Source organism: Plectropomus leopardus, chromosome 6, assembly GCF_026936395.1.
Source record: "Plectropomus leopardus strain MGB_pleo_1.0 chromosome 6, ASM2693639v1, whole genome shotgun sequence".
NCBI classification, from domain to species: Eukaryota; Metazoa; Chordata; class Actinopteri; order Perciformes; family Serranidae; genus Plectropomus; species Plectropomus leopardus.
Window position 1 is genome coordinate 7,724,496 of NC_142181.1, and position 17,077 is coordinate 7,741,572.

The following is a 17,077-nucleotide window of genomic DNA, read 5'->3' on the forward strand; positions in this document are numbered from 1 at the left end:
TTAAAGATCAGTCACCGCCACAGCATGCACAGAACAAAAGTATCTGAAAATGAGATATTTATTCAGTAACCGCTCATTTGACATTAAAATCATTTTCTTCATACATTACAGTGCAAAAAGATACCTTAGCATTCAGACTTGAGGGCAGTCGAGAAGTAAATACAATCATCATCATTATTTTTTTATTAATGTTCTCCAATGAGAAGGACGGCTAGCTTGAGGATCTGACCAATCAGAGCACAGTATGTGACTAACATGATTAGAACATTAAAGGCCACTGACAGACTGGACGGGATTCATGTTCTCACATTAGTGTTTGTAAACACACACACACACACCTGTACAAACACACACACACAACCAGCATATAAACAGCATACAAACAGTAATTTCAAAATGCATTGTAGGTCAAATGTAATGCGGACAGTATAAAATAAGTTAATTTGGATAGTTTCTTTTAGCGATGCATACATTGTTATCTTCATCGTCAGCAGTACGTAAACATTGATTACAACAGTTATATTGATGATGGCAGCAAGAGGACAAAACACTTCAGCATCACTGGACGTCAAATCCAGGCTCTTCATTGGCACGTTTGTGTCCGTACAGGTGGAGGGAGGGGCTACTGCCCTTCCCAGACTGGCTGATTGGCTGTGAAGGGCAGAGTGGTGCCCGCTGTACAGCCGGGGGAAAAACAGGCTACTGGCTGTGCTTCATTCACAACACAAAGGAGACGCGAAAGGGAGAGAGATGAGGGCGATAAGGCAGAGAGGAAGAGCTGAGCTCATTGCAGAAGATCCTACGCATCTAGAAGACAAAGATCTTGTCTCTCTGGACGGTGTCGAGGTCGTCATCCATGGTCAGGAGGACCTGCGAGGGAACAAAAGAGGTGAGGGGTCAGTGCACAGACAGCTTCCTGTTCCCACTGCAACAATATATTTAAAGGAAAGTTCCATTTGTGTGTTTTTTCCCGCGTTCTTCATGAAAACTCCACTAAGCCACTTGGGAAAAGTGGTGATGTTGCTGAGATGCCGTCCCTTTACCCCCTAAGCTCATTCACAGATCTAGCCTTCAGCTGCGGACGCCAAATTAATTCAAACAATAACACAAACTTACTAATCAGAGACAGCAGCAAACCAGCAAATACTTGTGTTCGTGAGGTCAAATTACGGTTTGTCAGTTGAATCTTTTCCGACGTGGAACTGAAGCCGCTATTCACGGTGAAGTTGACCTCGGACCTTTGACCATCAGTTCATCCTTGACTCAAAGTGGATGTTCATGCCAAATTCTAAAAAAAAATCCCTCCAAACTTTCTTGAGATATCGTGTTCATAAGAATAAGACAGAGAAGGTCACAATGACCTTTGACCTATTACCACCAAATCTAATCAGTTCATTGTTGAGTCCAGGTGGGCATTTGTGCCAAATTTCAATTAATTTGCTCAAGGCGTACTTGAGGTTTCGTGTTCACGAGAGTGGGACAGAGAACAGACAACCTGAAAACATGACAGCTAGTCTTATCAAGTAATTACTGTACTGCGAGTGTGTTTAGCAAATTCTACACTCAGAACATACACACACACACACATAAACACACAATTAACATGATCATACCAGGAAGGATCCAAACATGGCGATGGAGGAGAGGAAATGCCAAATGTCGTGGTCGTCAAAGAATGAAAGCAGAATACAGTCCCTGTTGTGCTCGCGGGACTCTGCTGGAGTTTTCTGTGTCGAGAGAAAGAAACACACTCTGTCAAATAATGCCACTTTCAACAGGAATAAGTAGAATGAGAAATACAGAGTCAATATGTGACCCGTCTGTGTGTGTGTGTGTGTGTGTGTGTGTGTGTGTGTGTGTGTGTGTGTGTGAGAGAGAGTTACTGACCTGCCAGGTGCTGAGACCCTGGAAGAAGAAATATAGTGCAAAGCCCCACACCACAGCCGTGAACAGAATACACACCAACGCCAGACACTGGATTCTCTCGCCGCTCCGCAACTGAAACACACAAAAGAGCTTCAGAACATTTCTGCTCTTTTTTTCTATTTAAAAAATCAAAATGCTTCTTAAAAACATGGATAGATGCAAACACACACCTTCATAATGATGTAAAAGGCAAAGTAGAGCAGCAGGTTGCAGATGGCGATGGCCAGCAGGTAGGAGGCAAAGTCGTTAGGTCTCTCTATGAGGCCGTAGGCAGCTCTACAGACGGAAGCACCAGGAGGACACAAAGCTGATGCCATCACTTAGTCCTGCACTGTCAATTTCAACGTTTATAGACTGCTTAGCATTAAACTAAAGAAGAGACACACTGAGTTTACTCACAGAGACCAGTTAACGATGTTCCCCATTACGAGCAGAACCATACGGTCCTGTCAGAGAGAGAGGAAAAGATGATTCTTGCACACTACCATCCATTGTTCAAGAGGACTTTGATATTGATCATTCATATAGAAGAATATTAATTCTACAAAATCATAAATACACCTCAAGCCCTAATCATAAATCCAGTTTCTCTGTATAAACTAAATAAACTCTTCAATACTATGATTCCTTGCAAATTCAGCCAAAAATTCTGTTACTTTACGCCCAAACAGCACAAACTGCCTCTGTTATTACTCACAATGTACATCGGTCCGCTGCACTGTCTGATGCAATCTGTGTATACGATGTACACCATCCTGCGCAGGATCCCAGAGTCTGATGTAATTAACAGACAAACATTAGTTGCAGTCAAACATGTTAGATTTCATTCCTACATTTCAGCTTTCACTTCTTAGATTCTCATTGTTTTTTTTTTTACTTGTGTGATTTTCTTTTCTTTCTGCATATTTAATGAGCACTGTTGGAGGGACCCTGAGCTCGATAACTGCTTGTCTGTCATTGTACATTTTATAGTAACAGAACTAGTGAAAAAAAAGCACATCCACACATTAAAATCCGTGCAAAAATCATGCTCCGTGGATTTGATGCTGCTGATTATTGAGGAGGTCACAAACCAGAAAGGGGACAAAGTAAGAGACGATGAAAACTACGAAGCACAAACATGATATTTTTGGGGTATTTGAATGTGTGGATGTGGCTTTTTTCACAGTTGATTCAGCTCCAGCAATTTAATCTGAATCCAAATATCAGATGAGTGGTGTTTTTCCAAAATGTGATGATAACAGAGCTAAAAACAAAAAGCGTGCATTTTAATGAATACAACAGAAAGTAAAACAATAAATCAAATTAACCACCAATATAACGATAAACCATCATGATTCCAGGGGCTAAAGAGTTAATGTCTCTGGCTGTGATCTTACCCAGCCTCCAGCGACCCATGTAGTAGAGCTGTGTGCTGAGGAGCAGAGTGGCCAGGATGTGGATCACGGAGAAAACGATCCAGAAGGCTGTGTTTCCTTTCCCAAACACCTGCAAACAAACCGCCACAAACACTGAGAAATGTCAACGGTCAATGGTCTACTTTGCCGTCTGCGTGCGTGCGTGTGTGCGTGTTTACTTACCACTCCCAGCACAGAGAAGAAGATGACCGCGGCCAGGCAGGCGTAGGCAGTGTAAGCGCTCGCGTTGATGTCTGGGTGTCTCTTTTGATACAGCTTCAACATACAAAGTCCAGCAATCATGTACATGAAGGAGGTGTCTGCAGAGGATGATAGACGCATTACAACAGACACAACTTTTATCATCTAAAACAACACAGGAGGGAAATTCTGGTGTTAACCTCAGCTCCGTCACACGGAATTTCATTCCCAATTTGATAAGCACCTTTTCAAAATTTCATTCATTTTATCACCAGAGGGCGCTCTGCGTACCACAACAGAGTGAACTGGTTACAAAATATATCTGCACAAAAAGTTCAGGAAACTGACACAAAATGAGCACTGGCTGTGAAAACGACAACTGTGTCGGTCTGAAACCAGCGATGACGGCTGCGCTGCAGCGGGTGTGGGATAGGGCCCGAGCCCGTCTTACCGAACTGGAAGTTGGTGTAGTTTGGACAGACGTGGTAGCAGGCACTGAGCAAGCCCTCCATCATCAGAGCAGTTCCCATGGCATAATAGAGACCAAAGTGCTTTGGGATGCCACATTCCTGCAGGGTGGGAGAGAGGAACACTGAGCCGATAACCGAATAATGAGGTTCAATAAAGGACATTTGATTCTTTATTCCGAATGTACTATATGTCTGTGGATATGCAGCCTCCCCTCCGTATCCTCTCTTCAGAACTTCCTGATTTATTCAAGCAATAATCCACCTGAGGGAGTGATTTATCAAGATGCTTTCAATCACTAACCTTCATCCTTCACCCTAAATAGAGCTGAAAACCATCTTTACTTATCAAATTGAATTCCTTTTATTTCTTGTTTGATTGCTTTTAATGTTTCTGTTGTTCTTGTTTTGGTCTATTTCTTTGTATTATTTTATATCAACATGATGTGTCCTGCATCTTGCATTATTTGTCCTCTGGTTTTAATTTTAAGGTGGCCTTCTCGCCGTGTCTTCTCGCTTGTGTTCAGTAGGGCTGTTCCGTCCACGTGTCCCATTTCTGCTTTGCTTCGTTTGTCAAAGCACTTTTTATACTCTGTTTTTAAAGGTGCTGTATAAATAAATGTATTATTATTACACGTGTCTGTGTGCATGTGCCGTACCAGTGCGTTGAGATCATTGCGGACCAGGGCTCGATTGTGGACGATATCTCTTTTGAGGACGATAAGTAAGAAGAGGAGTCCCAGCAGCACGTAACCAAGGTTACTGAGGATGTTGTTGAACGCGCTGTGTATGACAAACAGTTGAGAGCAGTTCAGGACAGTACTTTAAACGCAGGTACGTCACCTTCCTGCTACACCGAGGTCTTAATAATACATTCAGACACGTGACAGATGCTAACCGCGCACCTCAGAGCTCCCAGAGGATGGGCACACAGGAAGTTGTAGAAGCAGATGTCCTGGTTTCCTGTGACATTGACCACCTGGAGGACAGAAAGTCAGTTTAACAGCCATCTTTTTTGACAAGTCTAAACACGGTTTATGTCTCATCAGCGTACCGTCTGGTAGGTGATGACCAGCTGGACGACTGGCAGCGCGTAGAACACAGCAATGGTGGAAATGTTCCTGTTGAGTAGACAATCATTAGACTCATTCATAACCATGATGATGAATGAGTCTTTTACTCTTTAGTGCTTTTTGATTTTCTCAGTGTCCTCACCAGAAGTAGATTTGGTATTTCTTGCTGAGGATCCTCTTGTCCTTGCGGGCCAGGTCAGACACACATAGAAATTTCTGTAATTAGAAGAGGATATTATTACCTTTCTTTAAGTAAAATGTGCAAAATTCATTTCTGTCAATATGTAGCCGAGACAGTAAGCTGCATTTCAAATATGGATGTTGCAGCAGAGGAGCTGCAAACTCTAAAACGTGGATGCTTCACATACATCTTCAACCCAGCGACACAAATGATCGAAACAATCAGTGTCACCAATTCAGTATGTGAACAAATGTCTCCCTGTGTGTTCCAGAGTTGTAGCTTTGAATAATGTCCTGAAAAGTATTTTTGCAGAACACTGTAGTTATTTTTAGATAATACCTTCTGGATATAAAATGTCATCACCTAATAATTTTATCCTATTAGCCATTTGTGTGAAATTTTGACTAGTGTATTAACTCTGGTGGTGTGACCAAACACATGTTTTGTGAGGTCACAGTGACCTTTGACCAACAAATTATAAGTTTTTTTCTTGAGTCCTGGTGGACATTTGTAACAAATCTGAGGAAATTCCTTCAAGGCCTTCTTCAGTTATGGCATTCACGAGAATGAGACTGACGCATTGTCATAGTGACCTTTAATCACCAGTTTCTGAATGGTTCATTGTTGAGTCCGAGTGGAAGTTTGTGCCATATTTAAAGACGTTCCCTTGAGGCGTACCTGGAATATCACGTTTACAAATAAAGCTAGAAAACATGCCTTCAGCTACAACTGTTGCCAAACAGAGACGCAAGGCGTACCTTTGTGCGGACGATGTTTTTGTCTGAGTCGATGTCGTCGAGGGTGTCGTAGTCGTCCTCCTCCACGGAGCTCAGAGACTCCTGCCTGCTTCGTCCCACACTGTCCAACGCTCGCTCTGATGGAGGGAGTAGAGGGTAGGAGGTCAAAGATGAGAAAAGAAAAAGAGGCTTTTAATTCATTGGGGGACGTTGATCAGTTAGACGGACGTCTGGATTTAAAGGATTTTTTATGATACAAAGGTGTTCAAGCACAACACACCTTCCACAATTTTTTCTTTGATTTTTAAATATATTAAATAGAAATACTAAAATGATTTTAGGCACTTTGATCTTTGCACTATCGACATTGGTTCATTTCAACAGAATCCAATTAGGAATCGGGCCTTTTCTTTGGCATTAACATCTAAGTCTCATTGATGTATGATTCCCACAGTGCTGATTGGTTTGGTGTTGCCCTGAACTGATTCAACCAATTACGCGGCAGTGTGTCACCAATGCGGATGGCTACGTGGTGAAGGTGATTGAGGATTGGGCGACGTTTGAAAGGCTCCTGTCCTGATGAACAGAGAAGACACAGAAAAGCAGTGAGGGTCCAGAGCTTCTCACAGGACAGTGACTGAAAGCCCGGCTGTGAAGACATACTGCAGAGTGACAGCTGTGAGCCACAAGAAAATGTGCTTTTCCAATAATATGACTGTCCATACCCATGTATCCATAGTTGTTGTCAGTTGACGTAGCGCTGTCAGTGATGGCTTCTGAGCTGAGCGTGCTTCCGTTGTCAGCTGGAAAAAGAAAAAAAAGAATAGAAAAAAAAGGTTATTTAATTAAATCTCCATATAAAGACATAAGCAAAACAAGAACTGTGCAAAACTCACCAAAGGAGCCATATTCATAAGGTGAGGCTGGAGTTTTGCCTGTGGAGACAAGCACGCACACATAATGAAAACTCCAAAGTCAGAACAGGTTCACAAAATCCACGTACACAGACAAGAACCACTGTAAACACACACATTAGTACCGTATCACTGCAAACTTAAACACCACGGTAGCTGAACTGTTAGTATGTGAACAGAGAGAAATGAGGGAGGCAACAACTAGGGCTGCACGATATGAGGAAACCATGGCGATGACATTGTTGAATATCGTGATAATGATATCACTTGCGATAAACAAACAGATAATATGAACAAATCGTTTTGTTGAACTAAAATCCCTGAGTACAAAATTGCAGTCTTTTACAGCGTGTTCATCATGCAAGTTGACATCGCATTGACGATCTAAAAAACGCAAAACAAAAAAACTAAAACAAATGAACAAAAAGACAATACATTGTGTTGCCCTAGCAACACTTGCTTAGATCCATTTTTCAGGCTTCAAATACCTGAAAAAAACTGTGAAATTAACAGTATATTGATAATATACTAATATCATGATATGAGATATTTAAAGGCCACATTACAGTAAAGTGACAGTTCCAGCTGTCCAGCCTTTATCTGCTTAATCATTATAGCCTCAGTACTGATGATTATTAATTAAATCTTATTGTGTAAATATTTTGTGAAAGAAATAGTCAACTCTAAAATATCACCGTAATATCAGCGTCAAGGTATGTGGTCTAAAATATCTTTATAACTGATTTTCTCCATATCGCCCAACCCTAGTTGACAGTTTTGGTGAACGGGTGAAGATGTGAGTGCAGAGTGGTGCAGAGGCTGCTTTCTTGTGACGAGCTGTGAGTGCTGCAGTGAGAACCAATTGTTTGAAAACTGTAAGTGTCCCACAGTTTTCAAATTAAATCATGGCAGCATACACTGCAGCGAGAAGACACAGACACACACTGAGAGGCAGTCTTGAGCTGAAGAACCACATCAGAAGAGTACACGTTTATCTTAATGATTATCTACAGAAGCATGTCCTGGCACAACTTTGATTTCATCTGTAATAACTTTTGTGTTTCTTCAGTCAAAAAACAGTATAGCTGTGAGGAGAAAAAGACAGAACAAAATACCAAGGTGATGGCTTGTAGTTGTAGTTAACAGTATCTAAGTGACCAGGTGAGTCACATGTATCTGTGCCTTGATGAATCAAGCCATAAAAGCATGACTTATAGTCTTAAAACAGTGCAATGTGCCATCACATTTTTTGACTGTCCTTCATATGTTTGCTACTTATATAGCTGGAGTTACAGTATGAGAACGAATGCATGCAGAGCCTCTGCAGACAAGCAACACGGTGTGAGAGAGGGCAGTAAGTGCAACATAGTAGTAACAGTGTCATTATACCATCTCCGTTCTTCCCAAGCAGAGAGGCTGAACCACACATTAGCATGAGGGAGAGAGAGTGAAAGACACATTCAGTACACACGTATATGTTAAATTCTACATTTCAAAGCTTAAGAGTTAAATAATCATTTAATTGCTTGTTAGGTGTAGTTTTAAATTGAATATGCAATATATTACATCATCTATTTTACAGTGCAGGTTCACAACTTAAAGGAAATGGTGCGCCCCACACCCCCTAACAAGCCCTTAATGGGCCGGTCCATCATAGCTAGTTGCTGGGTTACCTGTCTCAGCAGGCGACATGTCAGCAGGAATCCGAAACACCTCTTTCTTCTTCATCCTGCGGAAACAGAGAGGAACACATGCTAATTAAAATCATTTATATTCAGTACGGTGTTATTGTTGTTGTTGTAGTGCAACTGCACAATTCTACATTTGGACACCCAAACTGTGGGGCTGGACTGGGATCAAAAAATAAAGTTTGAACATTGTGAGCTTGCAAAAGGTTAAAGGGACAGTTCACCATAAACTCAAAAAAAGATATTTTTCCTCTTGCTCTAGATTGTTCTTCGTCTAGATTGTTTTGGTGTGCGCTGCAGTTTTAGAGATATTAGCCATAGAGATGTCTGCCTCTCTTAAACATGATGAAACTGGATGGCACTCGGCATATGGTGCTCTAAAGGCAAAGAAAAATACATTTGCAAGCTCAACCGCAGTGTCTCTTTTCAGAATTCATGTTGAATTCATGAATGCAGTGTCATGGAGGAACTACTTTCTTTCGACTAAACTACATCCACCAACCCAATCACTCTGCAGAAAGAAACGTGCATCTGCTCATGTGATTGAGCGAGATGTAAACAATGATGGTGACCTCCTCAGCTGGGCGATGTTACGGATAGCAAAGTAGATGTGCGCTTCCTTCTGCACAGCGATTCGGTTGGTGGGTGTAGTTCAGTAGAAAGAAAACAGCTCCTACATGAAACTGTTCACAACAAGGTTTGAGATACTGATGTTGAGTTTTTCAAATGCATTTTTGGAGCCTTTGAGCACCACATGCTGAGTGCTTTCTAGTTCCATTATATTGGAGATAAGGCTGACATCTATACAGCTGATGTCCCCAACACTTTGCAACTGGTGTAGTGCCTTTGCCTCAGAGGGCTTTATAGCATACGACATCCCTCTGCCCTTAGACCCTCACAACGCATTAGGAAAAACTCCCACAAAATAACCCCTGAAACGGGGGCGAAAAAATGGAAGAAACCTCAGGAAGAGCGGCAGAGGATGATGAGGGATCCTTCTTCCATGACGGACAGACGTGCAATAGATGTTGTAAGTAACAATTGCATTACAATAATGACAAAAAGGAAAGAGAAAGACTGGGGATCAAACTACCGACCTTCCAATCAGTAGACGATTTGAGCCACTGCCGCCAAAACAAGACTAGATAAGACTGACAAAAAGCACGAAAGGTTAAAGGAAAACATGTATTGTTGATGTTTGGGCTGAACTGTCACTTTAACAAAATAGTCTCTGTGCCCCTTTTCTACCGTAATAAGGACTGTCGGTGGCTACTGGGGAGATACAAGGGAAGTTACTGTATTTGGATAACCACAAAGTAATCTCAGCAGTGAAACAAACCCGTAAACGTGAAGTGGATTCTGTATCTAACTCTGTTATTTTGGGGGCAGAAAAAAAAGTGAAATCTTACCGCTTGTTCTCAATACAGGCCATGAGAAAGGTGAGCAGGTAGAAGGAGAGGAAGATGCCCAGACAGAACAGCATGCCCTTCACATACACCTCCGCTGTTGAGAGTGAAGACAGATACACTGTATATGCAATTTTCTACATCTTTTGAGAACCCTGGGTTTTATCAAAATGTTGCTCCTGGAAAAATGCTTTTTTCCCCAAAGTTGCATGCTACATTTTCCTGACCTGCCCCAAAGAAGCTTCAACTGCAATGACACAATGTTGAGCCTGATGACACCTTTTTTTTTTTTACTGTGGACATTTTAAAAAAGCCTTTTAGTCTTAGGAACAAGCTCCATAGCGTACAACGAATTCATATGGATTGTTGCTCAGTCTGATTAGTTCATTTTTGCAAACATTACAACAGACTTACAGTTGATAGCAGGGCTGACCATCACATCAATGACCTTGCTGCGGTTGCCGGCGTCGATCAGCTCATCAGGACGGAGAGGGTAGAAGCGCAGCGGGCCACCGCATGCCTCATCCTCTGTTTTTACCACAATCACCACATAGAAGCTGTTGCTGGGGAAATCTTTTCTCTGAGTGACAGAAAGGGACATCAGGTGTTATGATAGGTAGTAACATGAGAGTCTACACTGTATGCTTTGTCACAAAGGTGTGCAACATGTTGGGTATTTCATGTGTCAAGCACTACCTGCACAGTGATGGCGCCTTTTTTGGTCATTGTCTGGTACATCCCAATGAAGGCCACATTGTTGTCAAGGTCATAGACAGGGCACTGACAAGAAAAAGAATTAAAAAATTAATGAAAAATATTAAAGATTACAAGACTTAAGACAAGAGGGAATGAGAGATGAACTGGATTGCATACATAATGTCAACTATGAGAAAAAATAACTAAATAAAGTATAAAATCTCAGTCTAATATTCTCAGAACATCATAAAGTCAACGTTTGCTTTTTACTGCACAGACACTGTCACAAATAATTCAATCATGCCCTCATGTGGCCAGATGGTGTTACTGCACGCAGACCACTACAGCCAGGGCCACTTGAGGACAGCAGCCGTCTGCTTTGAAAGGACAGAGAGGGGGAGTAAGTGTACCTGGATGTCCTGAATGGACATAACGGAGCACGGAAAGGTCATTTCTGAGTTGACCTTGACGATCACAGTGTCCACCCCATCCGGGAAGACATATTTGAAGTACTGAGAGAAAAAAAGGGAAAGAAAGACAAGGATTCAGGAGGGCAGTCATTCTGGGGCATGGGATAACAAAAGACAGGTTTGTGCATTATCAGCCTGTTTCCTGTCTTTCTTTACAGGCGAGCACAGTGCTGGTAGGGTGTGTAACGTTTTCCACGATGAAACAAAAGAGAATAAACATAGTATAATGGGTGACAACGACTGACATGATGAATAACTGGGTTTATCCACTGAGTTTATATAAAGCTGGACAACATGACAGTACCCCAAAACTGAAGCCAAACATCTCAATCCGCCCTGGCAGCTGGCTGCATTATATGTCATAAACCCCGCCCCCTCCATATTGGCGGATGGGACATGGGTGAACTAAAAATCTCAAAGTACACATCAAAAAAATTTGTCTTGAAGATGGTTTCTGTCATTTTAGGTAGTTCTTATCCCACTGGTGTTTGTTCAAGAGTTCATTTTTCTCATAACTTTGGTTAAAAAATGGGGGACTGACAACAAGATTGTGTGTGCCAATCTGTGTGATCAAATTGCAGTTCATGATTGATCTGACGAGTGCATGGGCAGGAACTCAATACAATTTCTATTTGGCTTGCTCCAAATGTCACCGGCACAAGACGGCAGCGATTTTGCATGGTGGGAGGAAGTGGACACGCTGCGTTGAGTTTGAGCTTCGGCTGTACCTCAGATGTGCTTCAAAAGGCAAAAATGGAAACAAAAGTTTGTTCCCTTTTTTATGTATTGAAAAGCAGAACTTGTCCAACAAAAAGGGGAGAGAATAATTGCATATAATGTTAAATTCCCTGCATTCTTGCTTACACTTTCCTCAGCTTCTCTAATGTTTTTTTGCCACCTACATTTCTGTGACTAAACTTCCTTGCCGTAAAGCAGCACTTAGCGCTGTACTTTCAGACACACAAAGGTTTGGCATCGAGCTGTAATACCTGAGGTTGAGATGGTGACGCAGTGAAGATGAATTTCTTGTCTGTTCTGTAACCAAATGGAGATAACATGTCAGACATACCAGTCACCAAAACCCAGCCTGGTGAAGAATGCATTAAGCAGAGAATTCATGCCACGACTGTACAACACGTTTGTGCATTTATTACAGATATCACTCACTGCAGGGTGAAGCTTTCAACTCGGCTGACCCTAAGCTGGTAGTTTGTACCCTGGCTGGACAGAGTGGACACGTCCACAAAGAAGTACTGAGTCTCAGAGAGTGCCCGGGTCGGAGGCTGGCACAGTGTCCGGGCCACATGATTGTAAGGGTACTTCCTCTGGTATCTGGAGAGAGAGAGAGAGAGGTTGACAAACTGAAAAAGAAAGACCAAGCGAGCTTCATCTAAAAGGTTTGAGTTTACAATTAACCCCATGAAACCTGAGAGAAGTAGTCTGATTTCTTTTGAAAATATGGGAGGCAGGCAATGAGAGAAAGGATGACCCAAAATTTGTTTTAAAAAAAGTACAACAACAACAAAAAAGTATAAGGAAATTAACTAAAAATTGTTTGAAAAAGTTAATAAAAAAGGAAAGGAAAAAATAAACAAGGCAAACAAGAATGAAACAGAATTCTTAAATATGTAATTATGATAATTAGAAATATATGTTTTTTCCAGAAATTTTTCACCAGCTTTTTTAAAACAAAATTTCCTAAATCTACCAAATTTCTTGCAATTTGTGGAGCATTTTTTTTACAAAGTTACTCAAAGTTGCCTTTTTCCCGTGTTTTTTTAACAAACCACACTAATATTCTTAAGGTTCAAAGGTTTAACTCAACCTTAAATTTATATTACTAATTAACAATATTTTATTTTTTTTTATTTGAAACTCTTTTCCATTGTACAGAAAAATGGGCATTTTAAATTAATTAATGAATGACTGCATGAAAAAAAATCAAAGCAAGACAGACTTGCAACGTGATGATGAGGGAAATATCTTTGGTATAAATGTATGCTACATTCCTAAAGTTTGCTGTTTCAGAATCAGATCACCTAACTATATAATGCATTTTCAACAATCTCAGAGGACAAATCATTAAATAACCTACCCTAAAACACCATGTTTAATGCACGTGCCACAGCTCAAAACATGGAAGTGAATTCTTTTAAAGAGACCATATAACAGAAGCGACAAAAAACAGAAGTAACTTCTCTCTGGGGTATTTTTGGTAGCTCATTTACAGTCAGATGGACTCGTCAGATCTCCGCTGGGGATCTCAGAGGAGGAAGTGAAAGCACAAGGTTCATTAGTGATCTGCTAAAACATGCCTGGCCATGAGATTGCGCAGGCAAGAAGACTATGGCAAGGCAATGCTGGCGTTGCACAAGCACAGAGAGTACCTTGGAGTGTGGGAGACACAGATCACAGCCAATGGCTTAAAGGCAGATGAACTTTTAAACTGTTATGAAATCCCACCTGATGAAGTTACAAAAGCTGTGTGCCCTTTAACCATTGTGATAAACGCATAGCACATTAAAGGCTGCAGACGATGTGGCTTTCTACCTACATAGTGCATCAACAGCTGGCCTTAGCGCTTTCTCCATACAAAAAGGAAATAATGACAGTAATTCTAGCAGATGTCCACATAGAGCAGGTCCAGTCTTGTAGGATTTGCAAATCTAGCGCAACCCCTAAATCTGGATGTATTTCCAAAACTATTCAAATTGTGTCAAAATATGGCTGAATCCTCAGCATCTCAACTCTGCATTTATTATATACCAATAAATTGGAAATATTTCACTAAACATACATTAATGAAAGCGAGAAAACACTTAACCACGATGCATGTATGTTCAACTGTCAAGCACTTATACTGACATATAGTTACGTGTGTGTTTATGTTTCCACAGCCATGCCTTAATTTGAGAAAAAAACATTGTTGCTGTTATGGCGATGTTACAATTGCACATGAAACCCATGTTCTGTGTGCTCTGTGATGTTTCTATGTGTAGCTTTGTGGCTTTCTGTATGTAGTTTGAGTAACTCTGTGGAGGCTTCCCTGGGGGACTACTGTGAGTGGGATGTGATATTGCATCATTATATATTACAGTTGGCTATGTTTTGTCAAGATTGAATTTGATTACCATCTACTGGATTTTTCTGCCCCCAAGGTCAAATGCCCTTTCTCGCAATGTTAACAAATTTGGAAAATAATTTGTGCATCCATCCCATGATTCAGATTTGTGCCAAAATGTTATGGGTCCTTCCTTAGCCCATGCTACACCCTTCCACCAAGTGCCATGATAATCGGGCCAAAAAAACCCTCATTGGCAGAGGTTATAAGAGACATTCCTGAATTGCTAAAACTCTCTCTGCACCACATCTATAAAAACAACTGACAACAAGCACAGCTAGAACTGACCGATATCCTTCTCTTAAAAGTCTAAAAGCCTTACTAGGTACACACGCAGCTCTATGCACCAAACAAGAACATTTGCTTCAATGCATGACCTGAAGTCATAACTGTTTACAACATACCACAACCAGACACTCCCTGATAGGAACCTTGGATTATTACTTTCTTACAGTCTGCATCTGCAGTTAGTTACAAGGACATACATAAAGACCTGATATAAAAACTGGTTCACAAGCGAATTCAGTGTTGAGGAGACTTCCCTTAAAGTCCTCCAATCATTGATTTGGTCCCTTGTGACAAGATGTGACGATGACATACAACTAAATCTGTACATACCGCAAATGAGTTCCCTTTTCTTACTAAATCTCTATAGACGGGTGCGCAGATCATATGCCTCTGCATAAGTTAATTGCTGATTTTCAAACTATAGATCATGAATCATTGGAGTATGATAGGTATACATCATGTATTACCGTGTTTCCTGAATAAACCCAAAACCCCTAATAGGCTGTTGCTGTGGCAGGCAGGGGACAATAAAGCATTCAACATGTTTTCAGCTGATTTAAAGAAAAAAAAGGATCATGTTACCAGATGAGTCCAGTTTGCAGCTAATGTACGTATGTACTGTGTGTGTGTGTGTGTGTGTGTGTGTGTGTGTGCAGCTAATGTACGTATGTACAGTGTGTGTGTGAGTGTGTGTGTGTGTTGGGGGGGATACTCACAGGCCTCTTAAAATGAGAGGGATTTGAAAAGACAGCACGGCTTGCTTCTGTCGTACCACAAAGAGGATGGGACTCTCAAAACCCTGTGACAGCACATCCACAGACACACGCACTCCCTCCGTCTGACACCCAAAGAAAGACAAATAAAGGATATTACATGATGCTCAGTATTTCTTGAAAAACAAAATAACCACCCTCACAAAGTCAACTCACCTTATTCCTGGAGACAGTGTGATTAAACGCATAGATGGTCTGGTTTTCACTTGTTACTGTGTCATTATAGATGACATCAAACTCTGCATCTTTCTGGATCACATTTTTGGTCTCCCCCACCGCCCCAGTGCCGCAAACAAACTGGGTCACACATAACCAGAGCAGGGCTACCAATCCCGGTAGGATCCCACAGGGAGCAGGGCTGTTTTTATGTCGAGACTTCCAGCAGCTCCGTAACAACATTTTATTTAACACCGTCTTCCTTAACTGGAACTGATACCTAACGTTATTCTAGCCTGTGTGGCAAAACTAACGGCAACTCCACCCCATTGAGCAACAATAGTAAGCTTGCTAGCTTAACTCTGCCACTTGCAGCAACAACAACAGCAGCTGCTAACTGACGAGCTATTGAGACAGCGGGGTGGTTACATTAAAGATACGCTCCTCCAATTGACACTCAAAAACAAACTCGAAGCTGTCGCAAAAAGAAATAAGACAAGTTACAGGACGAAAAATTGACATCGACACTCAATTCCTCATCTAAAGCCTGGCGAGCTGCTAGCTAGCTGTGCTAATGTTAGCGTTATTGATAAGGCAGCTCCATGTTTTCATGTCGGAAGTTCGGCTCCGGGATCGTGTCAAAAACAAAACAGTAACGAGGTGTTATTTAAGTCAGTCCAGTGTCAGCGGTTGTCACGTCCTGTATTCGCAGCGACACGGCATTGTGCAAGTACATCTGATGCGGAGAGTCGAGAGATTGAGCGTGTTTACAGTGAGAAAAGCTCTGACTTTAGCGCCCCCTCCACGCTCTCACAGTAAACAAACTGAGGGCGACGTCATGACGTCATGCCTCTATGCCTCACATAGCCACGCCCTGTGCCCTGTAATAAAAACTATATATATATAATTTTGATACTTAAATAAAAGTGTTGAGGATGTTTAACTGATATCGCCATACCATTTTTAGAGTAGTTTTGAAAGGCACGCTTTCTTTAAAAATCTCACCACTTATAAATGGGGGTGGGGGAAATGAATACAACACAGTATCACAATAGTTTGTGTGACAATTATGTATCAATACACAAAGGCCAAATATATTTATTTTATTCTAGATGTGATTCATTATTAATTAAATAATGTCATATGTATTTCAGCATACTGAAAAAATGATATTATTATCATTCCAGTAGGCTTCCATAAGTTTAAGTTGTACGTGCAATATTAATAATTTACAGAATTAAATTTAAAATACGGGCTTTCTTTCTGAGGCCCTAAGGGTCAAGGGACTGAGGGCAGCTGCCTGCTTTGCTCAGTTGGTCATCTAGCTTTGAGTAACAGGATACAGGGACTCCCCTTAGCCATGGAGTGGCGCTGTCTACAACCTGGTGACTGGAGTATAGAATAGAATAGAATAGAATAGAATAGAATAGAATAGAATCATTGTATGATAATAATGTGTTGTAAGTGTGTAATCATTTTTGGTACTGATTTGAAGTCACTTGGTTACATTTTATGAATGCTTTTGAAAAAAAGAGGCATTATATTCTATTAAAATATTTACAAGTATCAAAGAAAATACCCCA

The 17,077-nt window shown here is 41.1% G+C and overlaps 1 protein-coding gene across 4 annotated transcripts; it reads right to left on the bottom strand.

Moving 5' to 3' along the window:
- Window positions 1-42: 42 nt before the first annotated feature.
- Window positions 43-16,307, bottom strand: sidt2 (SID1 transmembrane family, member 2). Of its 4 annotated transcripts, XM_088078616.1 has the most exons (27): window positions 15,495-16,306; window positions 15,282-15,403; window positions 12,324-12,488; window positions 12,146-12,191; window positions 11,097-11,198; window positions 10,687-10,770; window positions 10,405-10,570; window positions 9,994-10,087; window positions 8,570-8,625; window positions 8,286-8,312; window positions 6,879-6,917; window positions 6,708-6,785; window positions 6,496-6,558; window positions 6,004-6,119; window positions 5,207-5,280; window positions 5,046-5,112; window positions 4,897-4,970; window positions 4,651-4,774; window positions 3,976-4,093; window positions 3,507-3,643; window positions 3,306-3,414; window positions 2,624-2,700; window positions 2,326-2,372; window positions 2,097-2,202; window positions 1,888-1,998; window positions 1,614-1,727; window positions 43-870 (listed from the first exon to the last, which is right to left on the bottom strand). In XM_088078616.1, the coding sequence occupies exons 1-27, from the start codon at window positions 15,735-15,737 to the stop codon at window positions 808-810; spliced, it is 2,622 nt and encodes an 873-aa protein (XP_087934742.1). In that variant the 5' UTR covers window positions 15,738-16,306; the 3' UTR covers window positions 43-807. The 4 variants fall into 4 exon arrangements, with proteins under 4 accessions (XP_087934742.1, XP_087934743.1, XP_042342366.2 ...); XM_088078617.1 differs by lacking the exon at window positions 8,286-8,312 and having other exon boundaries at window positions 15,495-16,307; XM_042486432.2 differs by lacking the exon at window positions 6,496-6,558.
- Between the last annotated feature and the right edge of the window lie 770 nt (window positions 16,308-17,077).

Coding starts and splice junctions, on each gene's coding strand:
- sidt2 (XM_088078616.1), bottom strand. CDS start 15,737: ATGTTGTTACGGAGCTGCTGGAAGTCTCGACATAAAAACAGCCCTGCT. Junction 12,192..12,323: donor GTTGAAAGCTTCACCCTGCA/GTGAGTGATATC, acceptor ATTTGGTTACAG/AACAGACAAGAAATTCATCT. Junction 3,415..3,506: donor TCTTCTCTGTGCTGGGAGTG/GTAAGTAAACAC, acceptor GTTTGTTTGCAG/GTGTTTGGGAAAGGAAACAC.